General features: G+C 44.0%; 2 protein-coding genes across 10 annotated transcripts in view; one reads left to right on the plus strand and one right to left on the minus strand.

Moving 5' to 3' along the window:
• LOC124047886 (nebulin-like) overlaps nucleotides 1–15,290 on the plus strand; it is a 99,847-nt gene extending 84,557 nt beyond the window's left edge. For 3 of the 7 annotated variants that reach the window (XM_046368246.1, XM_046368256.1, XM_046368263.1), the window contains 11 exons: nucleotides 552–656; nucleotides 3,476–3,589; nucleotides 3,956–4,060; nucleotides 4,402–4,506; nucleotides 10,752–10,844; nucleotides 11,350–11,457; nucleotides 11,708–11,894; nucleotides 11,999–12,091; nucleotides 12,319–12,459; nucleotides 13,950–14,053; nucleotides 14,307–15,290. In XM_046368246.1, the coding sequence (XP_046224202.1) occupies nucleotides 552–656; nucleotides 3,476–3,589; nucleotides 3,956–4,060; nucleotides 4,402–4,506; nucleotides 10,752–10,844; nucleotides 11,350–11,457; nucleotides 11,708–11,894; nucleotides 11,999–12,091; nucleotides 12,319–12,459; nucleotides 13,950–14,053; nucleotides 14,307–14,480 (1,329 nt within the window). In that variant the 3' untranslated portion in view covers nucleotides 14,481–15,290. Of the gene's footprint in view, nucleotides 1–551; nucleotides 657–1,361; nucleotides 1,473–2,714; nucleotides 2,826–3,475; nucleotides 3,590–3,955; nucleotides 4,061–4,401; nucleotides 4,507–10,751; nucleotides 10,845–11,349; nucleotides 11,458–11,707; nucleotides 11,895–11,998; nucleotides 12,092–12,318; nucleotides 12,460–13,949; nucleotides 14,054–14,306 lie in introns of all 7 variants that reach the window. The other 4 variants (XM_046368223.1, XM_046368215.1, XM_046368238.1 and 1 more) reach the window with 2 other exon arrangements.
• A 1,867-nt stretch (nucleotides 15,291–17,157) lies between these two features.
• LOC124047925 (telomere-associated protein RIF1-like) overlaps nucleotides 17,158–27,508 on the minus strand; it is a 30,529-nt gene continuing 20,178 nt past the window's right edge. The window contains exons 19-34 of one of the 3 annotated variants that reach the window (XM_046368281.1): nucleotides 27,048–27,197; nucleotides 26,814–26,913; nucleotides 26,404–26,708; nucleotides 25,695–25,897; nucleotides 25,416–25,509; nucleotides 25,206–25,331; nucleotides 24,539–24,681; nucleotides 24,278–24,367; nucleotides 24,130–24,169; nucleotides 20,422–23,934; nucleotides 20,084–20,215; nucleotides 19,736–19,822; nucleotides 19,355–19,470; nucleotides 18,450–18,603; nucleotides 18,123–18,240; nucleotides 17,158–17,928 (exon numbers count right to left, since the gene is read on the minus strand). In XM_046368281.1, the coding sequence (XP_046224237.1) occupies nucleotides 17,657–17,928; nucleotides 18,123–18,240; nucleotides 18,450–18,603; nucleotides 19,355–19,470; nucleotides 19,736–19,822; nucleotides 20,084–20,215; nucleotides 20,422–23,934; nucleotides 24,130–24,169; nucleotides 24,278–24,367; nucleotides 24,539–24,681; nucleotides 25,206–25,331; nucleotides 25,416–25,509; nucleotides 25,695–25,897; nucleotides 26,404–26,708; nucleotides 26,814–26,913; nucleotides 27,048–27,197 (5,643 nt within the window). In that variant the 3' untranslated portion in view covers nucleotides 17,158–17,656. Of the gene's footprint in view, nucleotides 17,929–18,122; nucleotides 18,244–18,449; nucleotides 18,604–19,283; nucleotides 19,471–19,735; nucleotides 19,823–20,083; nucleotides 20,216–20,421; nucleotides 23,935–24,129; nucleotides 24,170–24,277; nucleotides 24,368–24,538; nucleotides 24,682–25,205; nucleotides 25,332–25,415; nucleotides 25,510–25,694; nucleotides 25,898–26,403; nucleotides 26,709–26,813; nucleotides 26,914–27,047; nucleotides 27,198–27,508 lie in introns of those variants that run through there. The other 2 variants (XM_046368275.1, XR_006841144.1) reach the window with 2 other exon arrangements.

The following is a 27,508-nucleotide window of genomic DNA, read 5'->3' on the forward strand; positions in this document are numbered from 1 at the left end:
ATTCTGAATTCTCCCAGGTTTCTTCTCCTACCTGTGAAGTCATTAAATAGTGGAACACTTTGAGAAATAATTAGTGTTTGTATTGTTGACTTGCAAAAACAGCAACACTGGAAGTGTTGGTTGGGCTGTGTGTTATTATGTAAGTCATTTTTGAATGAATCCACTCGTCACACCATCCTTAAACCTGAGAGGTTTATACCGCAATCCTTATAAACTGGTTCCCGTGCTTCCATTCTGTGTGGAGTCATTTTGCCCTCTGGATTAGAAGGGAAAAATGAACTTCCCCTGGTTTAAGTGGAAATGATATCTGGACCAGAATTCACCATATTGAAACAAACCTGTGTCATAAACCCTGTCAGTGTGTTCTGAAGACACCTCGTTACACTGTTATGGTGTTATAGCCCAGTTGGTATCGTTTAGGCCTCAATGGTAACCTTAAATGGCCTATTTAGTCATATTTATTCAATAAAGTAAGTCAACTTTATTCAATAAATACATTTGGAAACTATGATATTGTGAATATATTTGTCTGACTCGTCTTTGTCTGACAGGTGAAGTACAAGGAGAAGTATGAGAAGGCTAAAGGAAAGGCTATGCTGGACTTCGAGACCCCCACCTATGTGACGGCTAAGGAAGCCCAGCACATGCAGAGCGCGGTAAATACACATTATATCGTTTCAACCCAATATCTAACTGTTGGTTCAAACAACCATTTTACTTTGCAGTTGTGATTTTCGCTGATGCTCAAGAGAACACGGAACACTCAACTGTTTTTGCCTGACAACGTATCTGTACTGTATTTCTGGGGTGGTATTTGGAGATTCTGCAGACTGTTGTGTGTTCTCCATAAGTCTTACTACAATGTCTGTGAACTGTACTCTCCCTATGTGTAATTTGATGTGAAAGGTAAAGCACTGACACATGATGTACTGTAAGTTCAGAAATCCAAATGTTCCTCTGATGATCCAGGGTTAAGGAACAGTACTGGATGTCTGTCTGGTAGTCATGTTTCCCTGCTAGTGCACAGACAGACTGACGCAGAACTTAAGACCTACCATACTGCGTTGATGTAATGTAGGGAACATATTGACGGCTGAAGAAGGCTTGGCTCCTGACACAAAAGAGCACTATTATACATGCACAAACACAAAAAGGTTTCAGATCTTATATTGTGTGTACAAAAACACTACCCACACCAGAGGTATACTGTGGTCATGCGTAAAGTAATACACTCCTGATTTGTTCTTAGTAAGAGTATTGAGGTGAAGGATGCATTGTGACTGTGGACTTTTACTACGCTTGGATGTTATATGTTGTATCTCGGCTGTGTCTGTCACTTGTCTTGTCTTTGTGGCTAATAGAAAGACTATCATAAGGAATATGAGGAGTCCATAAAGGGAAAGAGCCTCTCAGGCTTGGAGGTCACCCTTGCCATGTTACATGTCAGACATGCCACCAAAATAGCCAATGAGGTAACGAACGGGCATTTACCACCTCTTTCAACTCCTCATTCTTCTCCTCCTCCAGTTCCTAATTCCCCTCCTCCTTCTCCTCCTCCTCGTCCAGTTCTTCACTCTACTCCTCATTCTCCTCATTCTCATTCTCCTCCTCCTCTTCACCCACCCCTGGTAATCGTACTAAGTCCCTCACAACCACCACAGCCCTCCTTCTTTTAACCCCACTTGTGACTTTTTCTTAATTGTTCACACCCAGGTTAGATATGGTCAGCTTGCATGGTTCGCCACCTGAAGATAATACACTCTATGACTATTACACAAAATAAATACACCCTTTTCCATGTTCATAGTACCATAGTAATGCTGCATGACTGTTTTAGTTGTAGAATTTGTTTTATTGTCATGTCTGCGCTGTCATCTATGTTGACATCCTGACTTGTTTAGTTCCCTCCATCTAGTAGGACACTACAGGAGGTTTGGTGCAAAGCAACCATTCCCTCCATCTAGTAGGACACTACAGGAGGTTTGGTGCCAAACAACCATTCCCTCCATCTAGTAGGATAATACTGGAGGTTTGGTGCAAAACAACCATTCCCTCCATATAGTAGGACACTACAGGAGGTTTGGTGCAAAACAACCATTCCCTCCATCTAGTAGGACACTACAGGAGGTTTGGTGCAAAACAACCATTCCCTCCATCTAGTAGGACACTACAGGAGGTTTGGTGCAAAACAACTGTCTGCATTTGTCTGCTTTGTCCATCTGTTTTTTCTGTCTGGTTTGGCTTTGTAAATGAACCTTGTTTCCTGTGTTTGTTATGCATTATGCCCTAATGAAATGTAGGCATGAGTGCTTTTGACAAAGAGCCTCATGAACAAACTGTCTTGTACCAAAGATTCTGTGGGTATTTATTGTCCTATTGTCTGATAAAATGGGATTGTTTTTTTTAATCAGGCTGCTTACCAAACTCACCAATGTCTTTCCAATGTCTAATTTAATATGTCTATTGGTCATAATACTTATTGTAAAAAATAAGAACAATGTCCGATATGGCAACTCAATATTTGTCTATACATGTCAACCAAAACCAGAACTGGTCTGTCATAATCTGAAGGCGAGACTTGGTGGCTTTGAGAATCTATGAGTGAGCGGTACTGCCACCTGAGCCTTTACCGTACCGTGTCCTGTCTGTGTGCCCTGCCTGTGTTACCCTGCCTGTCTCTCTGCAGCCTCTCTGTTCTTCCTTCCGCCCCGTAGAGAGATTACAGGAGGGATCTAGAGGAGGGGGTGAAGGGTAAAGGGATAACTGTTTTTGAGGAAACTCCTGAGCTTTTGAGAGCAAGGCACGCCACTGCTATCCTGAGTCAGGTAGGACTGCTACAGATGGAACAGGCTTCTTCTCGAATCCCTCGCTCATCCCCCTCTTCCTCTGCTTCTTCTCCTCCTCCTCTTCCTGATTCATCACCTAACTAACCAGGCAGCTGATTGGTTTTCTTCTTGGCTCTGGCTAATGACATTACTAATGTGTTTCCAACGCAGTTGTGGAGCTAATAGTGTCGTTCCCCCAGCCTGGTCTCAGATCTGTTTGTGCTGTCTAACTCCAATGTTGACAGTGACTACAGGAGTTGGCAAGACAGCGCAAACAGATCTGGCACCAGGCTAGTAGTTCCCCAGGTTAACCAGATAATATGATGTCTGAAACAACTTTCACTGTGATTCACACTAAACCTTCTTCTGTCTTTCAGCTCTGAGTGGACCCTTCCTGTCTCACATCACTCTCCCTCACTTGTAACTTAATCCCATTATCTGTTCCTGTTGGTTTGTGATGCTAAACTCTCTGTTCACGGTTCCCTAGGAGTCTCCTTAATCATCCCCTTAGCTGAAGATGTTTTAACCTGTGATGTTTCTGGCTCTGCAGCCCCTAAACCAATGTGACATAATATCCAGTAGTTATTTTGAATACTCACTATAAATAGTATTGTGTTTGACTTGACTGTGTGTAATGTGGCTGTTTGCAGAAAGAGTACAAGAAGGAATTGGAGACAGAGATCAAGGGCAAGGGAATGTTGGCATTGGCTACAGACACGCCAGACTTCATGAGGGCTAGGAATGCTACAGATATCCTCAGCCAGGTCAGTGGGACAGGGTTTTTGGGCCAAGACACCCTTGTTTTGTAATATGTGCGTTAAGTCCAGTAATTTCAAAAAGCATAATACATTATAGCCATATTTATTTAGGTGATAACTACCAGAATAGCATTTACTTGTAACCTAGAAGCTATTTCATATTGCCCAACTGTCTTCGTTATACCTGAGTTGCTGTATAGCTATTTTACATGTAATGAATGCACACTATAATCATAACCACCATGTTCACTGCCTTCAATACTGTAATTGTGTACTGTACCAAGAATACAGAACAACCACTCTCCATCAGTGCATGTAGATGTTATTTAACAAAGAGTGTGTTTCTGAGCTGCAGTTTGTGTCCCTCCTCAGCAAAAGTACAAGCAGACTGCCGAGGCGGACAGGGCTAGCTACACTAGTGTTATCGACACCCCTGACATCCTCCACGCACAGAACATCAGGAACATGGTCAGCCAGGTAAGAGGAACGCTCCAAACTACTATGGATGTCTATTAACTGTGTACGTAAATGCTTCATAAACTATGTAGATACATTTTGCATCAATTTGATTGATACAGACTAATATGCTTTGAAAACATTGCCATTAGAGTTGAATGACCAAGCTCTTATGTGATGTCTCTCTCTGTTTCTCTGTTTCTCTGTTTCTCTCTCTCTCTCTCTCTCTCTCTCTCTCTCTCTCTCTCTCTCTCTCTCTCTCTCTCTCTCTCTCTCTCTCTCTCTCTCTCTCTCTCTCTCTCTCTCTCTCTCTCTCTCTCTCTCTCTCTCTCTCTCTCTCTCGCTGTACTGTGTCCCAACAGAAAAAGTACAGGGAGGAGGCTGAGAAGTGCATGTCTCACTATGTGCCCGTCCTGGACACGCCTGAGATGATGAGAGTTCGTGAGAATCAGAAGAACTTCAGCACTGTAAGTAGAAGCCTTTTAAAACCCTCCGTTCCATTTTAGAACCTTCCGTTTTAGAACCGTCCCTTTGGAACCAAGGCCTAGATTCCAGGTCTCAGGTTCACCATGCCCCCATGTCAGTCAGTGGCAGCAAGGTGTCTCTCTGTGCATCTTCAGTGTCTTGACTTCAAAGTATCACCTTCAATACTTTATATACATGTATATGTTCATTGTTTCTTTATGGACATCTCTTGTGTTTTGCTGTCTGAACTAAAATAAACCAGCAGCATATGGACATTATGTTTATTATCTAATTACCGATTCAGAAAAGCCAGGCTCAAGACTTTTTATTGTTGTTGGAAAGTACAGTAGCTAATTTCATAATTTAGTTTACACTGAATAAATATAAAAATGCAACATGTAAAGTCAAAAAGAACGGAGGACCAAGGCACTCTTCATATAATTAATACAAGTGCCTTTATTAGTATGGTTCAATAGAAACAAAGTTTCTTTTTAAACGACGCGTTTCGGGTGCATGGCCTTCGTCAGGGAGTACAAATAACAGGAATACAAGGTCCTCTTTTGAACAGCTTTTCCAATCAGCCCTAATTGGAAGAGGGAGTGGTTACACAACATCAAACTAACTATGGAGTACAGCAAGGATAACATTCACTTTTTGGACCTCGACATTAGTAAAAATGAGAACGGTTGTTTGCACACATCAATCTTTAGGAAGCCTACAGAAGGGAATACCATTCCAGGGCAGACACCTTTTACCCCAAAAGGTTAAAAGAAAATATTCCATATGGCCAATTCCAAAGAGTCCGCAGAATTTGCGAACAGGAAACAGACTACAGTGTCAAATCTGCTGAATTGGAGAATCGCGTCTTGAATCGGTGCTACAGCGTTCAGGTCCTGAAAGATGCCAGTATAAGGGCTGGATTACTTGACAGAGAGAACTTTTTGCGAAGGGGAGTTTCTCGTGATACATCAGAGAGAGTGTATTTTGTTACAAAATTGTGTGGGCAAGCAGTTTGCTGATGTCAACATTGAGAACAGAGTGCCCTATGGTGGCGGTGGGGTTATGGTCCGGGCAGGCATAAGCTACGGACAACCGACACAATTGCATTTTATTGATTTCAATTTGAATGCACAACGATACCGGGATGAGATCCTGAGGCCTATTGTGAGGCCCATTTTAAAGGTATCTGTGACCAACAGATGCATATCTGTATTCCCAGTCATGTGAAATTCTTAGATTAGGGCCTAATGAATTCATTTTAATTGACCGATTTCCTGTTGCGTGTTGCATTTATATTTTTGTTCAGTATATGTAATAATGGCTTATTAGATACAGTTGAAGTCGGAGGTTTACATACACCTTAGCCAATACATTTAAACTCAGTTTTTCACAATTCCTGACATTTAATCCGAGTAAAAATTCCCTGTCTTAGGTCAATTAGGATCACCACTTTGTTTTAAGAATCTGAAATGTCAAAATAATAGTTGAGAGTGATTATTTCAGCTTTTATTTCTCATCACATTCCCAGTGGGTCAGAAGTTTATATACAGTCAATTAGTATTTGGTAGCATTGCGTGTAAATTGTTTAATTTGGGTCAAATGTTTCAGGTAGCCTTCCACACCTGATAGAGATGGTGTAACTGAGACAGGTTTGTAGGCCTCCTTGCTCGCTCACGCTTTTTCAGTTCTGCCTACAAATTTTCCATAGGATTGAGGTCAGAGCTTTGCGATGGCTACTCCAATACCTTGACTTTGTTGTCCTTAAGCCATTTTGCTACAACTTTGGAAGTATGCTTGGGGTCATTGTCCATTTAGAAGACCCATTTGCAGCCAAGCTTTAACTTCCTGACTGATTTATTGAGATGTTGCTTCAATATATCCACATAATTTTCCTGCCTCACGATGCCATCTATTTTGTGAAGTGGACCAGTCCCTCCTGCAGCAAAGCACCCCCACAACATGATGTTGCCAGGCCGTCCTTCACGGTTGGGATGGTGTTCTTCGGCTTGCAAGCCTCCCCCTTTTTCCTCCAAACATAACGATGGTCATTATGGCCAAACAGTTCTATTTTTGTTTCATCAGACCAAAGGAAATTTCTCCAAAAAGTACGATCTTTGTCCCCATGTGCAGTTGCAAACCGCAGTCTGTCTTTTTTTATGGCGGTTTTGGAGCAGTGGCTTTTTCCTTGCTGAGAGGCCTTTCAGGTTATGTCGATATAGGACTCGTTTTACTGTGGATATAGATACTTTTGTACCTGTTTCCTCCAGCATCTTCACAAGGTCTTTTGCTGTTGTTCTGGGATTGATTTGCTCTTTTCGCACCAAAGTACGTTCATCTCAAGGAGGCGTCTCCTTCCTGAGCGGTATGACGACTGCGTGGTCCCATGGTGTTTATACTATTGTTTTCTACAGATGAATGTGGTAGCTTCAGGGATTTGAAAATTGCTCCCAAGGATGTACCAGACTTGTGGAGGTCTACAATTTTTTTTCTGAAGTCTTGGCTGATTTTCCCATGATCTCAAGCAAAGAGGCACTGGGTTTGAAGGTAGGCCTTGAAAACAGGTACATCTCCAATTGACTCAAATGATGTCAATTAGCTGATCAGAAGCTTCTAAAGCCATTACATCCTTTTCTGGAATTTTCCAAGCTGTTGAAAGGCACAGTCAACTTAGTGTATGTGAACTTCTGACCCACTGGAATTGTGATACAGTGAATTATAAGTGAAATAATCTGTCTGTAAACAATTGTTGGAAACACTACCTGTGTCATGCACAAAGTAGATGTCCTGACCGACTTGCCAAAACTATAGTTTGTTCACAAGAAATGTGTGGAGTGGTTGACAAACGAGTTTTAATGACTCCAACCTCTCTTTTCTTTTCTTGATGTTTTTGTTATTGGGAGACATGTTAACTGCACTTGTGCTCTTTTCCCTGTAGCTTCAGTACCAGACAGACCACCTTAAAAACGTTAAGGGCAAAGTGTCATCAATAAAGGAAAGCCCTGAAATGCTTTGTGTTAAAGAGAATAGAAAGATTTTCAGTTGGGGATACCTACTGCTCCATGAGTATTTAAAATATATATATATTTCACCTTTTCTTACAGCACATTTTCACCTCTTTCTTTTCCTCCCCTTTCTTATTACCCTTAATATCCTCTTGAGCTGATAATGAGAGATTAATCATAGCCAAACTTGTGTTTCTGTAGTAGGTTAATAACATTTTTAGATTTTAGATCTCTGGTTTGAGCAATGTTGTTATGAAATACGGCATATGGTAACACTTTGAGCCAACAGGTTTCATGCTTTATTACTCGTAATGTCATGTGTCATCTAGAAACATCTTCTTTCTGTTTTTTTGTCTGTTGTCTTTTCCCTGTCTTTTTCCCATGCACAAATCACTCAACCAACCTCTCAACTGATAGAACAAAGACTCACTACTGTTTTCCTCCTCTTACCGTTTAAAGATTCGGAACAAAGAGGACTTGGGAGGAGGAACAGCTCTGTCAGACACCCCAGAGATGGACAGAGTTAGATGCAATCAGACAAACACTATAGAGTGACCCTGCCTGTCTTCACTCAGTCTACGCTTTGTACCCTCCCAGATCTCAAATTTAACAAAAAAAAAACATATAATGTTTTAATCTCTACATAATTGCAACCATTTTTCTTTCCACATTTTCAGCCCCATTTTGCAGAGTTTGTGCTAATCTCAGAGTTCATTGTGCCACCAGACTCATCAGAACATTAAAAGAATTAGTTAACATTACATCTAAGATCTGTAATAAACTAAACCAAATATCTACCTTTCATTTGCTCAGAGGTTCCCTAGTCAGTTCATAGTGTTATATAATTTGCAGTATATTCTGTAAAAGCAAAAGCACTTGACTGCTGTTAACATGCAATGTAAATGTCACAACTGTGTTATCTACCTGCTTTATGCCAGCTGCATTCTCACTGTCTTCGGTGAGGCCATCGTCCTTGCTGCTGCTGCTGCTGCTGTATGCATGTGGCGTACTTGTAGTATACGTGTAGTGTACTTGTAGTATACGTGTGGCGTACTTGTAGTATACGTGTAGTGTACTTGTAGTATACGTGTAGAGTTATTGTAGTGTACTTGTAGTATACGTGTAGTGTACTTGTAGTATATGTGTAGTGTACTTGTAGTATACGTGTAGTGTACTTGTAGTATACGTGTAGTGTACAGTACGTGTGCTTTATATCTGTTATCTGTCTTGCTTTGTCTCTGTGTTTCTCATGGAACCCCTAGAGTAGGTCAAGGACTCGTTGTGTCGGGGCACAGCCATCTCAGACCTACCGGGTGTGAAGAACGTTCGTGAGATGCAGAAGAACACCAGCTCGGTACTCGAGTTTCTATCTAGTCCCTCCCATAAAGGAGGCCCCCCATAATTTCCCAACCAACAAACCTAAAAAAAACTCTCACCCTCTCTGTCGTATGACCCCTAACTGACCTCCAATAATGCCCCCTAAAGCATCAGTGGTTATTCTCCTGACCTTTGACTTCTGTGTGCCAAGATGAAGTATAGCGCTTCAAAATAACTTAGTGGTACAAAAATAACTTCACTTCCATTGTCCTCCAAACTAAAGCCCTAAATAGATTCATCCCATGTTTGTTTTCTATTTGTTGGTTTCCTACCAGACAAACAAATTGCCTTGTGAGTTTTCTTCTCCATTTTCTTTGTTTCTATTAATCTTCATCATAAAGTGTTTTTGTCTTTTAATTCTATTTCATCAGTTTTCTTTACTGAAGTGCTGTGAGATTTTTGAAACGGTAGTCTAACTATAACCCAAACCTTTGCATGCATTTTATGGCAGCCCTCATCCGTTTACCATCTCCTTAGTTTTTATTTAAGTGGGCAACCAACCGTGTTTTTGACTGGTTGTCTCTGTGTCACTGTTTAAAGATTCAGTACAAAGAGGAGCAGCTATATCAGACCCCCAGAGATGGACAGAGTTAAACGCAACCAGCAACACATTAGCATGGTACAGGTTTTTATACTGTGATTCTTTACCCTCCATCTACCATCCATATAGTTCTACAGGGGCTTGATCATCAGGAGTATATCAATCAATTGATTCATTCATTTATTGATTCATTTATATACTCCTGTCTGTCCTGCTCCTGTTACACAAGCCCATGTACAACTCCAAGCCCACTTTAGTTCCCCTGTCCAACCCTTTTTAGTCTTACCCCAGCCCAAAACCTACATCTGTTCAATGTCCTAACGTAAAACTGAAGCGTACTATAAGTAGACAATGATTTAAAAATAGAATATTAAAACATGTCAAGTTCTCTGGTAACATGAAGCCACAATATGTTTAAACAATATGTTGATGGAGGAACCCCTCCCTGTGAGTACATGCATATATCTAAATAGTCTATATTATTTCAGAAGAGGTGTACGATCCAAAATTATTTTGCTGAAGTTGCTGCTGTGTCCCATGTGTTCAATCTAGCTTTATTCTTCTGCATACACTCTTGTCCCTTGTGCTATTAACAGTTCAATGTCATTTGTAGCTTCAGTGCTTCCTGTAATCTGTTCTCTGCTGTCTCTGGTTCACGGTTGCTCTCTCTGTGTGTGTTTGTCCATTGTGACATCATCTCTCTTCTGCATGGGACCTTAATGCTGATCTGATGGGTAGATAAAGTACAAGGACTCGTTGTGTCGATGCACAGCCATCTCAGACCTACCGGAGGTGAAGAGGGTTCGTGAGATGCAGAAGAACATCAGCTCGGTACTAGAGGAAACCAATACCAACACGTGTTTCTGTGTTTTTCACTGTTTAGTCCAAATTTGTGCGTGATCCTCCCTTACCGCCTTAAACTGTCTTCTCTATCGGTTCAGCCCTTGTCATCAACAATCAACCCTGATTCTAATACAACACATCATCCCTCTCCATCCTTCCTCGTTCCTTTCAATCTACCCTTCCACCTTCCACCCTCAGTAAATCATCTTTGACTCTCCCTTCATTCTAACCTCAGCTAAAACACCCTCTTCAAAATTACTTCCTCACATTTTGAGTGTTTTTGCTTAACCTTTTTTTAAATGTGTATCTCCCCAGCAGCGTTCTTCCTTTAAGAGGTGTGCTATTTATCTCCTGTTTTAGTGTGGCAACTAACATCCTTGCCATGCTGTGGAGGCTGGGATGTTTTAGTGTGTGTTGGTGTGTGTTGGATTGTGTTGTTGCAGTGTGTCTGACTGTCCCCTGGGGCTGTGCTTCTGCCCTGTAGGTGTTGTATAAGGACAGTTCTGCCAAAGGAACGCCCCAGGTGTTCACTCCAGAGATGGAGAGAGCGAAACGGAACCAAGAACAGATTAGCTCGGTACACCAGCCGTCCTCCAGGACCTATGTGCCCCTTTAGAACCCTTTAGAACCCACGTTAACCCTCTCATCTAACTCCCTCCTGTTCTTCTTCTGGCTCTAGTTAACCTCATTAATCAGATCTACAGTAGTCATCCTCTGCTCTCATCTATTTGTATATCATGGCTAACCCTCTGCCTTGTTATTGAAACTAGTCAACTCCTCCTTTTCCCCTGGCTTCCTCCCACTCCCAACACCCCAATTAAGGATTGGAACACACCCCTCCTAACTCCATTATGAATTGGGACACGCCCTCTTAATCCACCCCCACTCTGAAGGTTTGAATCTCCCTGCTAATATCGTCTGAGGTCCCAATAATAAGCCCTTCTCAGAGTGACCCTATCTGTTGTTGTTGTTGTTGTGCCACATTCTGTCACACACAGGTTCAGCAGATAAAGGGGGTTAACTCTGGTGCTGATGCTGTCCTCTCTGCTGTCCTCTCTGCTGTCCTCTCTGCTGTCCCACAGGTGCTGTACTCTGACAGCTTCCGTAAGCAGGTGCAGGGCAAGGCTGCCTTTGTGCTGGACACACCTGAGATGAGACGTGTCAAGGAGACCCAGCGCAACATATCTGGAGTGAGTCAATGGTTTTTGTAGATGTTATAATATCTCTTGTTGGCTTGTAAAGAGTCTTTTTCTTGTAATAACACATGCCAGACAAAATTGCTCACGTTCATAATTCCTACCCATGTAAAACCATACCACTAAAGTTGAACTATTGTCTTACCACTGAGTCCTTTATTAAAATGTAATAACAAATGCCATACCAAGTTGATTACTCATTCCCGACTGATATAAAAGCATCCCACGGCTCTCTGTCCACCAGGTGAGATACCACCAGGACTTTGAGAAGAGTAAGGGCAGCTTCACTCCCACCACCTCTGACCCCGTGATGGACCGTGTGAAGAAGAACACCCAGGAGTTCAGCGACATCAACTACCGTGGCATCCAGAGACGTGTGGTGGAGATGGAGAAGAGACGCGTGGTGGAGCACGAACAGGAGACAGTCACCGGTACGCACGCCAGCACACACAGGCTGTGCCGAGACCCACAAACAAACATCCATTTGATCTATGTTGTACCAGCCATTCTGTAAAACCTGTCGGTTCACCCTCAGATCTGCGTGTGTGGCGCACCAACCCCGGCTCTGTGTTTGACTACGACCCTGCTGAGGACAACATCCAGTCCAGGAGTCTGCACATGATGTCAGGTACGAGAGAGAAGCATCACACCTCAACAGCATAATCCACAGGAAACTCTTTGATTTGTCATATAAACATCTATAAGCATTTATAAGTGTTATGATTTTATTCATAATAATGTATAATAATTTATAAAGCATTTATAAGCATTTATAATGGCCTATTCATTCAATATAAAGTGCAACCAATATTTGTAGATTTTGTTGAACCCTGACCTTTGCCCTCTGTGTGACAGTCCAAGCCCAGCGTCGCAGCAAGGAGCACTCCCGCTCCACCAGCGCTATGAGTGGTGTTGGTGATGAGAAGTCTGAGGTGTCTGAGGACCCAGCCCACCATGTGTCCCTGTACAGCAATGGCTTTGCTACCTCCTCCATGGGTAGGTCGACTGTAGTGGGCCCACATCACAACCCAGTTCAGATATCACACCACCAAACCACTTTAGACCAATTCCATAGACACTGAGTGGACAAAACATTAGGAACACCTCCCTAATATTGAGTTGCACGGTCTTTTTCCTTTAACAGCCTCAGAGCATGAACTCTACAAGGTGTCTAACGCGTTCCACGGGGATGCTGGCCCATGTTGACTCTACAAGGTGTCGAAAGCGTTCCACAGGGATGCTGGCCCATGTTGACTCTACAAGGTGTCGAAAGCGTTCCAGAGATGCTGGCCCACGTGGACTCTACAAGGTGTCGAAAGCGTTCCACAGGGATGCTGGCCCATGTTCACTCTACAAGGTGTCGAAAGCGTTCCACAGGGATGCTGGCCCATGTTCACTCTACAAGGTGTCGAAAGCGTTCCACAGGGATGCTGGCCCATGTTGACTCTACAAGGTGTCGAAAGCGTTCCACAGGGATGCTGGCCCATGTTGACTCTACAAGGTGTCGAAAGCGTTCCACAGGGATGCTGGCCCATGTTGACTCCGATGCTTCCCGCAGTTGTGTCAAGTTCGCTAGATACCTTTGGGTGGTGGACCATTCTTGATACATACAGGGAATTGTTGAGCGTGAAAAACCCAGCAGTGTTGCAGTTCTTGGCCATGCTCCTGCTCCAGTTTCAACTGACCTGAGCCCTAGGACCGTGCCCCAGGACTACCTGACATGATGGCTCCTTGCTGTCCCCAGTCCACCTGACTGTGCTGCTGCTCCAGTTTCAACTGTTCTGCCTTATTATTATTTGACCATGCTGGTCATTTATGAACATTTGAACATCTTGGTCATGTTCTATTATAATCTCTACCCGGCACAGCCAGAAGAGGACTGGCCACCCCACATAGCCCGGTTCCTCTCTAGGTTTCTTCCTAGGTTTTGGCCTTTCTAGGGAGTTTTTCCTAGCCACCGTGCTTTTACACCTGCATTGTTTGCTGTTTGGGGTTTTAGGCTGGGTTTCTGTACAGCACTTTGAGATATCAGCTGATGTCAATAAATCAATAAATTTGATTTGATTTGACACAAACCGGTGCACCTGGCACCTACTACCATACCCTGTTCAAAGGCACTCAAATATTTTGTCTTGCCCATTCACGCTCTGAAAGGCACACACACACAATCCATGTCTCAATTGTCTCAAGGCTTAAAAATCCTTCTTTAACCCGTCTCCTCCCCTTCATCTACATCGATTGAAGTGTATTTAACATGTGACCTCAATAAGGGATCATAGCTTTCACCTCGTCAGTCTGTCATGGAACGAGCAGGTGTTCCTAATGTTTTGTACACTGTGTAGATGGCAGACCTTTATATTCAAGCCTCGTCAATACTTGGTACAGTCAGTGCCCTGTTCCCAGCCCGCTATGGTAGAAGTATCTATACCTAAGCCCTCATTCTAACTGTGACAGCTGACTTATGTCTTTCCTATTTGCTCCTGCAGGTTACACACACACCAAGACAGTGGAGCTGCAGCAGAGGTCTTCCTCTGTAGCCACACAGCAGACAACCGTGTCCTCTGTCCCCTCCCACCCTTCCACCACCGGGGTGAGTACTGTACTTTGACTGTGCCAGGCTCACAGGACATAGATCATTACCGTGGAAACCAGTCATAGTTGATGTGACTGACTGTGAAAAATAGTTAGATTGTATTGCCTCCACATTGAGAAGGGAAACAGGGAAGCATGTGTTGGGCAAATGTCCTTTTGGTTGGGTTGCTGTGCACTACTCACTACCATGTTCCAAAAATGTAAGCTACATCAGCTGTCATTACTAAAAAATATGTTTTTGTCCCGTTCAGAAAACTGTGCGTGCCATGTACGACTACTCCTCTGCCGACATGGACGAGGTCTCCTTCAAGGATGGTGATGTTATCGTAAACGTGCAGTCCATCGACGAGGGCTGGATGTACGGCACTGTGCAGCGCTCAGGCAAGACTGGCATGCTGCCGGCCAATTACGTTGAAGCAATCTAAAGACAAGTCCCACCGACACATCCACCTAGCTACCCGATTGGCCGCAATCTACGGTTGAATCTGTCGCTTCGTAAACCTGTTATATGTGTAGACTATCGCTCAGAGTAGATTTTTGTAGCTGTAGTGTTAGTCTATAGTGTTGATGCCCGTTTCCCAAGGCCCTGTGGATGTGACATGAGAATCTGAAATGTATAAATACCTATATAGACTACTGTAGAAGAACATTCATCCTTTTCCAAGACCTTGTCTTAAAACAATATGACAAAAAGCCCATTATTTTGTAAATTGCCGACAGAACCTTATTTAATCAATGTCAGTTAAATATTTTTGAAAAGCTTTACTGAAAGTTACCTTTCACACAAAAACAGATGAGATAACATGCAATTCAAACTTTCCTGTGATGAAAAAGGGAAGTATATGGATGATAGGAAAGTGTACCGTATGGAGAGAAAAAGTTGTTTAATCACCTAAAACCACAAGGGGTTGATGAAAGATGAAGAAAAGACGTGTAACCTTGAGGTATCATCCATCGAACCTAAAAACGAGGGCTCTGTTCCTGAGGATGTAACATTACGAAACATACAGACATGATTGGCTATCAGAATGAAGAGCGGACAAGATTCCCTATTCTTATTTCGATCAGCAGCTTTGAGTTTCACCACCCAGTTTGAGAAGCATCTTCCCTCCTGAAGTAGCCGAAGGCTGGTCACTCATTGCATGTGTTTCGTTCCCTTTGATTACCTGGGTCTGGGGGTAAAGAAGTCAAATACCGTTGATCAGTAGATAATAAAACACCAACCTGCTGCACTACTGAGGTCTTGTGTGTGTTCTTATTTCTCTACTTTGTGGCCTCTCCACTTCAACTTACATTTCCTACAACAATAGTTCAAGCCAGACACCGCTTTAGCAGCTTGCGTAAAGGTACAGTGGGGCAAAAAAGTATTTAGTCAGCCATCAATTGTGCAAGTTCTCCCACTTAAAGATGAGGCCTGTCATTTTCATCATAGGTACACTTCAACTATGACAGACAAAATGAGAAAGAAAATCACATTGTAGGATTTTGAATGAATTTATTTGCAAATTATGGTGGAAAATAAGTATTTGGTCACCTACAAGATTTCTGGCTCTCAGACCTGTAGCTTCTTTAAGAGGCTCCTCCTGTCCTCCACTCGTTACCTGTATTAATGGCACCTGTTTGAACTTGTTATCAGTATAAAAGACACCTGTCCACAACCTCAGTCACACTCAACTCCACTATGGCCAAGACCAAAGAGCTGTCAAAGGACACCAGAAACAAAATTGTAGACCTGCACAGGCTGGGAAGACTGAATCTGCAATAGGTAAGCAGCTTGGTTTGAAGAAATCATCTGTGGGAGCAATTATTAGGAATTGGAAGACATACAAGACCACTGATAATCTCCCTCGATCTGGGGCTCCACGCAAGATCTCACCCCGTGGGGTCAAAATAATCACAAGAACGGTGAGCAAAAATTCCAGAACCAGAGGGGGACCTAGTGAATGACCTGCAGAGAGCTGGGACCAAAGTAACTAAGCCTACCATCAGTAACACACTACGTCGCCAGGGACTCAAATCCTGCAGTGCCAGATGTGTCCCCCTGCTTAAGCCAGTACATGTCCAGGCCTGTCTGAAGTTTGCTAGAGAGCATTTGGATGATCCAGAAGAAGATTGGAAGAATGTCATATGGTCAGATGAAACCAAAATATCACTTTTTGGTAAAAACTCAACTCGTCGTGTTTGGAGAACAAAGAATGCTGAGTTGCATCCAAAAACACCATACCTACTGTGAAGCAATGGGGGTGGAAACATCATGCTTTGGGGCTGTTTTTCTGCAAAGGGACCAGGACGACTGATCCGTGTAAAGGAAAGAATGAATGGGGCCATGTATCGTGAGATTTCCATCAGCAAGGGCATTGAAGAGGAAACGTGGCTGGGTCTTTCAGCATGACAATGATCCCAAACACACCGCCCGGGCAACAAAGGAGTGGCTTCGTAAGAAGCATTTCAAGGTCCTGGAGTGGCCTAGCCAGTCTCCAGATCTCAACCCCATAGAAAATCTTTGGAGGGAGTTGAAAGTCTGTGTTGCCCAGCAACAGCCCCAAAACATCACTGCTCTAGAGGAGATCTGCATGGGAGGAATGGGCCAAAATACCAGCAAGTGTGTGTGAAAACCTTGTGAAGACTTACAGAAAATGTTTGACCTCTGTCATTGCCAACAAAGTATTGAGATAAATAAGTATTTGGTCAATAAAAAAAGTTTTCCACCATAATTTGCAAATAAATTCATAAAAAAATCCTAGTGTTATTTTCTGGATTCGTTTCCCTAATTTTGTCTGTCATAGTTTAAGTGTACTACCTATGATGAAAATTACAGTCCTCATCTTTTTAAGTGGGAGAACTTGCACAATTGGTGGCTGACTAAACTTTTTTGCCCCACTATATATCAATAATAACTGGACAAGATGAAATCAAGTGAAGACAAGTCAGTTTTTTGGGGAGCTGTTTTATAGAAAAACCCTACCCTGGAGGCAGGTAATGTTGTGGCCTGACTAGCCATGACAGCCACAGTACTGGCATTAATCATGAATTCAGAAATACTTTGCCTTATGCTCACATTAAACTTCCCCTCCATCCAAAGAACAACACTGTGATACAGCCTCCATCTTTCAAACCTTTATTTCATAGGTACACAACGTAAAAAGTGCCATCCTCCGGACCACAATGTATGGTTAAAATATCACTTCCTGGCAAAGCCTTGGTATAGCCAATCAGAGACCATGCTTCGCTTTCACTCTTGTCATGACAACTAATCGCCACCACTACTTTTTAGCCTGAACTAGCATTTATAAAAATGTCTCCCTCAGCCATCAGAGAGGACAAGGAAAAAGAGTTTAAAAACACAATCCAAACAGATCCTGGTGGCCTTGTTGTGTAGTACTTGGTTAACTCTTAGATCTTAAGAGTTGGAGTGTGAGAGGGGAAACCTTGATGGGGGCTGGGGGGCCCGGGCCCCCACATAAACAAAACAAGACCTCTGTAAGAATTCAAACACCAATGTGCCGCCCCCCCACAGTTGTCAATAGGCATCTTCAAGAGACTTCACGTGGGGCATTCCCAAAATATGTAATCCAAACCCGGGGACTGTCTAGTGTTTGGATCAGGGTCCGCTGTCCTTGTTCTGAGCCAGTAGTCTGCTCTGCAGCTGCAGCACCACCGTCCTCATCATGCCTCCCAGCTGATCATGGATCAGAACCAGCTGGTCAGAGGAGCAGTGGCTCAATCCCTCCCCAGTCAGATGAGCCGCCAGAGACTCCACCTCCAACAGCAGACCACCCTCAGCAGTCTTCTGGTGGTCAGGCCTGCTTTGGTCCGGTCTCTCTGGATGTTCCTCGTGCTCCTTGGACACTGGCTCATCCAACAACTCTGTGACTACAGAAGGGAACATCATGCATGATAATCATCTATGATATTGAGTTCTGTTTAGTGAGCTGAATTAGAAATACAGCAAAAAAAAATGTATTTGTGAGCAATTTCACAGCAACTTTCAAATATTTTTCCCCCTAAGCTTATTCTCTTACTGCACAAATTTGCCTTTGGAAACAACACAGGTTTATTGAACTCACCTAGGGCATCTCCTGGAGTCTTGTCCTCTCCCTGGTTCTGAGGAACAGTTGGCTCCTCCAGCTCAGATGTCAGCTTCTCCATCTCCTCAAAACTCTTCAGCTCATCACTACGGCCCTTCTGCTGAAGCAGTGACAAGGTGAAACGATCCATTACAGACCAAACAGATAAACCACCTGAACTGTGCTCATCTCCACAAGAATTAACCGCACATGACAATTATCATTAACTGTTTAAGCAATATCTCTTGGGTATAATCTAAAGTATGAATCTCATTTGCATTTGCAGAAGGTAGGAGAAAGTCACAGGTTTTAAGTTTGGCATAATACCTGCTGTTCGTGATATATTTTAAGTGCTTTCTTCACATTAGAAATCTTTGGGGAACGAATGGGAAGGTTCTTGATTTCACTTGGTGTGAGAGCACTGAGGTCTCCGACAGTTTTGATATTCCGGGCTCGCACAAGCTGGCCAAAGCCACGAGGCCTGAGGATAAATAATTACAGAATATGTTAAAGCAGGCATCAGCAGTAGAAGGAATAGCAACACACCCTCCTCACTCGTTGTTTGGGTAAAAAGCAGAGGGATGGGACTGGAGAAATGTAACACGCAAATTCACAGAGCTATGGATGCAAGGACTGACCATCCATGAGATCAACATTACAGACAGAGCTATGGATGCAAGGACTGACCATCCATGAGATCAACATTACAGACAGAGCTATGGATGCAAGGACTGACCATCCATGAGATCAACATTACAGACAGAGCTATGAATGCAAAGACTGACCATCCATGAGATCAACATTACAGACAGAGCTATGGATGCAAGGACTGACCATCCATGAGATCAACATTACAGTTTTAACCATGTTTAGAGGCTATATAGTGTTTGTTTACATTTACTTTGTCAATAAATATTGGAGAAAACAAGCTTATATTTTGGGTTCTCATGGAGTGTGACAGTTGAACTAAGCTCATGAGGAATTTATAAGTTATATTCTTCAAGAATCATTGGATACATATCAGTACATTTATAAGTCCAAAAATGTATGTAGCAAATGGCTGATGGCCCATTTTAATTCTAAAGAAACACCTAAAGCTTTGGATGTCTGCTAGTTGTATGGGAACCCATGTTGGATTGTTGTTCCCTTGTTGCAACTCACATTGTGTTTAACTTGATTTATTGTACAAGCAGTTCATTGTTTTGGGACCAGAGTTCTCTCGTTACACTGACCACATGTTGGAGGTGATCTGAGGCAGCACTGCTTCCACAGGGGTAGAACAGCGGACCAGGGCCGGGTACACACAGTCCTTCGGGATGGGCCTCGGCTCCTGGCCCAGCTCAGAGATCTGAAACAACATTCATCAAGTTAGAAGCTAAGTAGGAATGACACTCAGGCACAACAATCATGGACAGTAAAGAAATTAATAAAAAAATGGACCAAATTAGCTGTTTTGTCTATATGTACTGAATGTATGCATGCTGCAAAATGAATGTCCTTGTGGATAATAAAATCATCTAATCCATTAGGTTTTACGAAAAGGATTGAATTTAGGATTATGATCTAGTCTGAAAATAATTTGGGTAACGTCCTATGTATCTGAGGTTACATACCAGGCATTTCTTGGAGCTCTTGTAACCTGGGCTGCAGAGATTGCGTGGACTGAGGATCAGTAAGCCCTTAGTTGGTGTTGTGATATACTGCAAATAGAGCAGACGTTAGGAGGTTATAATAAAAGGGTCTAAATGAAAAAGACCTCTAAAAAAAAAGTCAAGGGAGAGTTCAGTTAATCTGTGGCCACTGAGTTACTTGTACAGAAATCAAGTCAGAATATCACTGTCTCCCATTGACGATTTTGGCAGAAGTTGAAGTTTCACACACTTAACCAAATTGATCCTTTAATGATTTAGTGCACAGTATTTAAAATGACATTTATTACACATCACTAGTGGATCACGTACCTTCGCCTGAGGGATGCTGCTGCTGGTAGTTTTGTTTCTTGGGGAGCTAGATCGGACGACAGGGCTGCGACGGTCAATGTCATCTGCCAGCTCCTGGTGTTGAATTGGGTCAGCAAATGATACTCGCCGAGACTGCAAAATAAAAGTATGGATTCATTTATCACACTTTGTTTTCAAAACCTGCTAATGCCATCATAAATTACATCAAAGATTCTCTTCAACTGAAAGAGTGTCATTTTCAATTTATACTGACAGTTGAACACAGATAATTAGAATATATGCATAAATTATTTATGATTTGTAAATCGTCATAGATTAAGTACGCCTGATCACATTACCTTGGTGAAAGGCGAAGGACTCTCCTCTTCTATTGGTCTTTTCTGTCCCTTCTTCAGGATAGAGGTGGAGGGGGAAGCTAAGGGGGACCACAACCCCCTGGTCCTGCCACTGCTGGGGCTATGGCCCACCTCCAGCCCCATCACAGCATCCTTCTGCTTGGGTGGAGAGTCTTGGCACAACATGTCTTTAGAGGTACTTGGGTGATGTAGAGGCACTGGGGCTTCGTGAAGGTCAGAGGGCACAAGGGTAAAAGAGTTTAAAGGAGATAGATCTAGGTCATTATTGGCCATCTGGGTTTCTTCACCCTCCTCTTCACACTCGAGGCCAGATACATTGTCAGTTTTTGCCCTCTCTTGGAGAGGAGTGATATCTTGAATGTTGTCCGCCTGAGTCTCAGTGTGGGTTTCTCTGGTTCCAGCAGAGGTGCTGTCAGCCTCTGGCTGTCCTTCTTTGATAGATGTGTACTGCTCCTTCTGTTGCTCCTCATCTAAGGCTTTGGAACACTGGGCTTGCCCAATAGACCTGCCAACATCTTCCAGTTGGTCCTCCTCTAGAACATTGGTAGACTCTGGATGTCTGTTCTCCTCGTGTTCTCCCATCTGCTCCTCGGTCACCTCTTCACTGGAGACAGCGACAGGCTTCAGCCCATCTAAAACCTTCTCTGAGGACTCAGAGACCCGAAGACTCAATTTCTCCTCTGTTGCCTCAGTAGGTGAAGTATCTGTGGGGAGGCCATTGGCAATGGGAGGGGTACATAGTTTGTTTAGTCCATCTTCAGAGATGGCATTTCCTTCAGTGGAAGGCGTGAGAGAGTTGGCCTGCTCAGAGTCATTGAGCAGCTTTCTTTGGATCTGTGTTGGCCTGTCACACTCTAGGTCATCATGGTCACTCTCCTGAGAGGAGACTGTGTTGAAATTCTCTTTGCTTTTTGACCATTTATGTCCACGTTCCTTATTCCGGCGAGACATACACACATCCTGGCTTTTCATATGTTCTAGATCAGGTTCTACTGAAGAATCCGTCTGTTGAGAAGAAAGCTTAGTATTTTCACTCTCAGCCTTCTCTGGCACAAAGGGGTCAACTGCCTCAACCACACCCCCCATGTCTGTCTCCCTCTGCCCCAGATCTTTCTTAGTTATCACAGGAAGACTTGGAACTAGCACTTCAGGTTTAAGAGAGTTGACCATTTTAAGGGCTTCCTCCACATCCTGTGGAATCTTGACAACTTCTAAGGCCTCACTTGATGGGTTTTGCGAGTCTGACCTTAGAGAAGTTTCAGAACTATCCAATGGGATCTCTTGGTCAGCCCCTGACTCTGCTGATCCAACTGTAGCCAGAGGGCTTGGAACCGCTCCAGCTGACGTGGGCTTCCGGCCTTTCTGGACATCCTCCCGGGGCTCTGAGGCATCCAACTCAGAGTTCTCCACATTGGAGCCTAGTAAGGCCTGGGAGGCATTACGCCTTTTAGTCCTTCCACTTCCTTGTGAGGATTCTGTATCTACCACCTGTGAGTTCTCAGTCTCCATGTTAGGAGTTGGGTTAGGGCTGTTGTTGGCTTTTACCTGCTCCTTTAACATCTTGTTTCTTTTACTGGTTCTGCCCCTGGGCCTCAGCTGGCGGTCTGTTGGACTGGTGGCAGAAGGAGCGACCTGATAATGAGTCTGGTTCTTCTCTGGTGTTGCAGCTGAATCAGTGGCCAAATGCAGGCTTCTTTTGACCTCAGCCACTTCAATGGGAACCTTGCTTCTCCTGCTTGCTCTACCCTGCGACTGGCTGTCTGTTGGAGTGGCTGAAGGTGTAGTCTGAGAGTCAATTTGGCTGAGTAGCTCTGTACCGCCTCTCCTCTTCAGCTTGCCTTTACCCTGTTCTGACTCGGTGACCAATTCACTCCTCCTGCTAGATCTACCCTGTGATTGGCCATCTCCTGTTTGATCAGCAGGAGAGGGTGTGGCAATCTGAGAATCACTTTCATGCTCAGTAGGATCCTGCTTGTCAACCTCATCGACAAAGTCAACCTCCTCCAAATCACTGAGTGGTTTACTCTTCCAGCTTACACTACCCTGTGACTGGCTCTCTTGTTGAGATGGTTTGGCTACATGTGAATCAATTTTGCTCGTCTTTTCCTCCACCTTCTGAGCCTTAATACTCCTTAGTTTCTGCCTGAAATCATCCTCCACTTCCACAGCCAACTTACTCCTCTGACTACATCTACTCTGTGATTGGCTATCGTTATCAGAGGCAGAGGGGGTGTCCGTTTGAGAGTCACTTTGACTGAGCTCCTCCTCTGCAACACCTCTCTTTTGTTCGTCTTTGACCAGATCCTCTGATTTGCTGCTCCTTCTATTTGATACCGTGCTACTCTGTGATTGGCTGTTGATATCAGCAGCAGGTGAAGGCATGGCCACCTCTGAATTTGATCGGCTCAACTCGCTCTCCTCGTGACTTATTTTTCTCAGCTTGTCTATTCCACGGTCCTCCACGTCAACAGCCAGCTTACTTCTCCTACTGGCTCTACCCTGTGACTGACCGTCTGCTTGACTGACAGGAGAGGGCACAGTCTTTGGTGAATCCATTTGACACTCTGCCTCTTTGGGTTGAGACTTCCTCCGTTTGTCTTTCTCTTCCCATTCCTCTGCATCTTCTCCTGGTCTCAGTGGCCTGCTCCTCCGCCTTCCGGACCGCCTTGGTTCACCTTGGCTCAGATCGGCCTGGGAACTGGGAGAACCTTCCAGAAGATCTTGAGATTCCTCTTCTTTCTGACTGTTGTTTCCCATTACTACTTCTTCAAATGCAGGAACTAGAACTTCCTTCAGTATTTCCACCGGAGTCTGGGTGTCTGGGATGACGTCGTCCTCGTCGGTTTCACTTGTTCTTTTCTCAGCTGGTTTCTCAACCTCCGATAGCTTTTTGTCTTCTGAAGGTTCAGGTTTCTCTCCCTCATTTTTGAAAGACTGATTCTTGGAGCTTCTACATCTTGCTTGTTCAGTCTCCTGCGAGTCAGTGTCAGCCCCTGCCAGTGGTTCCGGAGAGGAAGCCGCCTGCGCCTGGCCGGCCCCTGCCGGTGGTTCCGGAGAGGAAGCCGCCTGCGCCTGGCCGGCCCCTGCCGGTGGTTCCGGAGAGGAAGCCGCCTGCGCCTGGCTGTTACCCGTCCTGGTGAGGGGGCCTGTAAACGTCACCACGCTGGCAGGACTAGCAGGCTTCCCCTCAGCATACTTCTCCAGAGTGATGAAAGACTGGCGACGACTGTTGGTTTTCTGAGGCGTCCCTGAGACCATGTCAGAGCCGCCAGAGACGTCAGGGCTGGTGTCCTCTCTGGTCTCCACGGCAGAGTCTTCCTTCAATAAAACATCCTCATTGACATCCTCCTCCATGGAAATGTCTACAGACTCAGGAAGTAACTCATCTGCAGGCTTCTCTCCCTTTGCAGATTCTGTTGTCTCATTGGTTGGACTGATATATTCCTGGGTATCGTCAGCAACGTCCTCCCCCATTTCCATGTTTTCTTCTGGAACCTGTGAAGAAAAGAACGGAGAAGACATTTGTATTTGGGGATTTTCACTTTAATTTGAAGAAAAGGCCTGTTGGCTTTGAAAGCACCCATATGTTTTCAATCAAAAGAAAACCGCTTATTGGGGCAAATAATGACATTTCAGACCTCGGGGGGTAAATGTAACAATGAATAGCTTGTGTTGTTAATTTCTCTTTACCTCCACATCTTCGACTTGCTCAACTGCTGGAAATGTGTCCCTGTAAAAGAAATGCATGTTTTAAACATTGGGTCCCCCACGAAGCAATCATTCTTTCTTCATAGATTTGTTTTATTCAGTGTAACGGCAGCAGTCAACAAGTACTTACAGTGATTCTTCCTGACTCTGTGTGTACTGGGTGAAGACCGTGGTATCAAGGGAAGCATCCAGGTTGTTGTACATGGCAGGAATGTCAACCCTTTCAAATAAAACCCATATACACAAGCTTTGTTACTAGAAAGTGAGAAGAAAGCAGCATTTCTATAACTTCTGGTTTATTTTGTCTAAATTAAGGCTCCCTGAGAAAAATAAAAAAGTATTCAAGGGACTTTGTGGTTAAATAAAGATAGCTGATTTGCTTGAAACGGACCTTTTGGTTCTCTTGACCTCTTTCTGGTGCTCGGTGAGGACTCTCTCCTTGGTCTCGGGGGGGATGAACACAAAGTCTATAGAGGCCTGCTCCTCCAGTTCCTCTCTACGAGGCGGCTTGGGAGAGCCAAAGTCCAGCTTCATCTGTTGGGGAGGAAATAGAAGTCATCTCCAATATGTAAATAAGAAAATAATATATTTCTAAACACTTCCACATTGTGGTTGCTACCAATCCTGAATGAATCGTAAATAATGATAGAAAGTTAAGACGCACAGATATCATACCCCCCAAGACATGCTAACCTCTCACCATTACAATAACAGGGGGGTATGATATTTATGCCTCTAACTTTCTCACTAATCATTATTCACGATTCATTCAGGATTATGTCTAATAGTAGAAACCAAATTAATCTAGAAGTGTTTAGAAACATTCTCTTATTTATAATAAAAGTGACTAAAAGGTGAATCCGAAGTGCTGGAGTACAGAGTCAAAACAACAAAACAAATTGTCAATGACCCAATACCTTTGGAGCTCGCTGTATATGAAAGCTCCCTATCTTATCTGGCTCAAACTGGCACTGTGATAACAGCCAATTTATAAAGGGCTTCAATAAATGTGATTGGTGGGTTCGGAGAATAGAGAACTAAATAAAAGTGGTCCTTACCGAGACAGGCTTGGATGTCTTGGAGCTCCTGTCCATCTCTCCAACCCTCACCAGTAGAGAAGCTCTCTTCACCCCAGGAGTCACCTGCACTCCACTCACCTTGGTCTCCAGCTGAGAGCTCTCACTCTGCACACACACCCAGAACATAATCCAGGGATTAGTATACCTTTCTGCTTAGATTTTGACTTATTCAACAGGGAAAAGACTCACCGAGTACTGTCCACTGAGTTCATCTGGAACTTCAACAGACTGAAAGCCAGGTAAGAGGATAGGAGTGTTCTGCTTCACCTGGCTCAACACTGGCCTGGAAACAGAAAGAAGCACGAGCAAACATGATTAGTCCAGACCTAGATTAAGCCGAACACTTAATGAAAACCTGATCATTAGTTTAGGTCCAGACCTAGATCAAGCCCAATGCTGACCTAAAACGCTTTTAATGGATATAAACAAAACATTATTTGTCTCAAACTTCTAAATGTAGATTCTTACTTGAGTTCTTCTGGGTAGACGAGGACCAAAGCGTTAGCGAAGGTTGCGTTCCAGAACTGTGTGACGAGGGAGCGGATGTGCTTTCGCCGGTGGAGGAACAGAACACAGAGCAGGGGGGACAGCAGGGACAGCAGCTCATCATCATAGGCCAGGGCGGAACATGTCTGCAGACAGCCCAACACATCAACCAGGAGCTTCTCCAGCTGGAGGAACGGGGACACGACCACCCAGACAAAAAGGATTGGTTAAAGAGCTGAAGCTGGCAAAGAAAGCATAGCCAACACTTCTATAATATTAGTGCAGTAGTTTATATAGAGAAACATTTCAAATCAAATCTTATTTTTCACATGCACTGAATAGAACAGGTGTAGACCTTACAGTGAACTTAAGTGACTGTACGTTTGTTTATCCCATGTGTAACTCTTTGCATTGCTTTCTCTCGGCCAGGTCGCAGTTGTAAATTAGAACTTATTTTCATCTGGCCTACTGGGTTAAATAAAGGTGGGAAGAAAATGCTTACTTACATACAAGCCCTTAACCAACAATGCAGATCAAGAATTAGAGTTAAGAAAATATTTACTAAATAGAAAGTAACAAAAACAAAGGTTATATACAGGGGGTAGCAGTACCGAGTCAATGTGTGGGGGTACAGGTTAAGCTGTTAAGGAGACTTTTGGACAAAAAGAAAATAGTAAACATTTGAACACACCTTTGCTCCAAGACTTGAGGTGGATTTCAGCTGCTCATTTGGAGTCCTCCCAGGCTGCTCATAGAGGGCTGTGAGGGGCAGTGTAAGAGAGGCCAGGGCCTCCTTGATGGCTGTAGCCAGGGCCAGATTAGAGAACAGGGTAGAGAGGATGGAGACCAGGGCCAGGCCTGTACCCTCAGGGACAGTCTCAGGAGCCTCAACAGCATTAAAGGCCTCCAGGGCCTGGACCAGCAGGGTCTGGAAGGTAGACAGGTTCCCAAGGGCTTTGCTTTTCTTACGCACCCAGGCCAGAGGGGTGTGGGGAGCTGTAAGGGACAGGAAAGTAAGCAAGGCCACTCATGCATACAAAGGATTTCTTTGGCTAAAAGCTTCTGCTTAATGAGATATCGATCTATCTATAGATCGCTTACATTTCAACTTCTGTTGAAACTGTGAAGTGTAGGGAGAGAAGTCAGAACTCTCAACGATGACCAGGAGGATGTTAGCAACCGCATCCAACGTTGACGGAACCTGGAAAAGAATCATAATACAATCAATGAATCTGAACAATGAAAACTATTGTGCAGCAGTAGAATATTCTTATTCAAAGGGCTAACAATCCCAGTAAATTAGATGCGTTTGTACAGTAAGCTTTCTCCGCTCACCCTCAGGGCCGTCCTGTCCAATAGGGCAGCCATTTTGCCACACAGCTCCTCACAGCAGACATTCTCCTCGGCCGTGGCCACAAGGGCAGAGCAGCAGGCAAACACCTTATACAGCCTGGACCACGTACCCAGCATGGACTTCTGGGTCACCTACAGAGGAAAGGCAGCAAAATCAGTGTTTGAGATTGACCAATAGGGCGGGGCTTATGTTTGTCCTATTTTGAAATGGAAATGTGCTTTTTGCAAATTCCAACTCTCCCCGAGACACCCTCGGAGAGCAGGGCCATGACCAGGGTCTTATCAACGCAGACCCTGGAGCAATTAGGGTTAAGTGCCTTACTCAAGGGCACATCGGAACAAGCAACCTTTCGGTTACTGGTCCATTCGCTCAAATGGATCATTTCCCCAAACTCGGTCCTCGGGACCCCAAGGGGTGCACGTTTTGTTTCCCCCCCCCCCTA

This window comes from Oncorhynchus gorbuscha, linkage group LG01 (assembly GCF_021184085.1).
Source record: "Oncorhynchus gorbuscha isolate QuinsamMale2020 ecotype Even-year linkage group LG01, OgorEven_v1.0, whole genome shotgun sequence".
In the NCBI taxonomy this organism is placed as follows: Eukaryota; Metazoa; Chordata; class Actinopteri; order Salmoniformes; family Salmonidae; genus Oncorhynchus; species Oncorhynchus gorbuscha.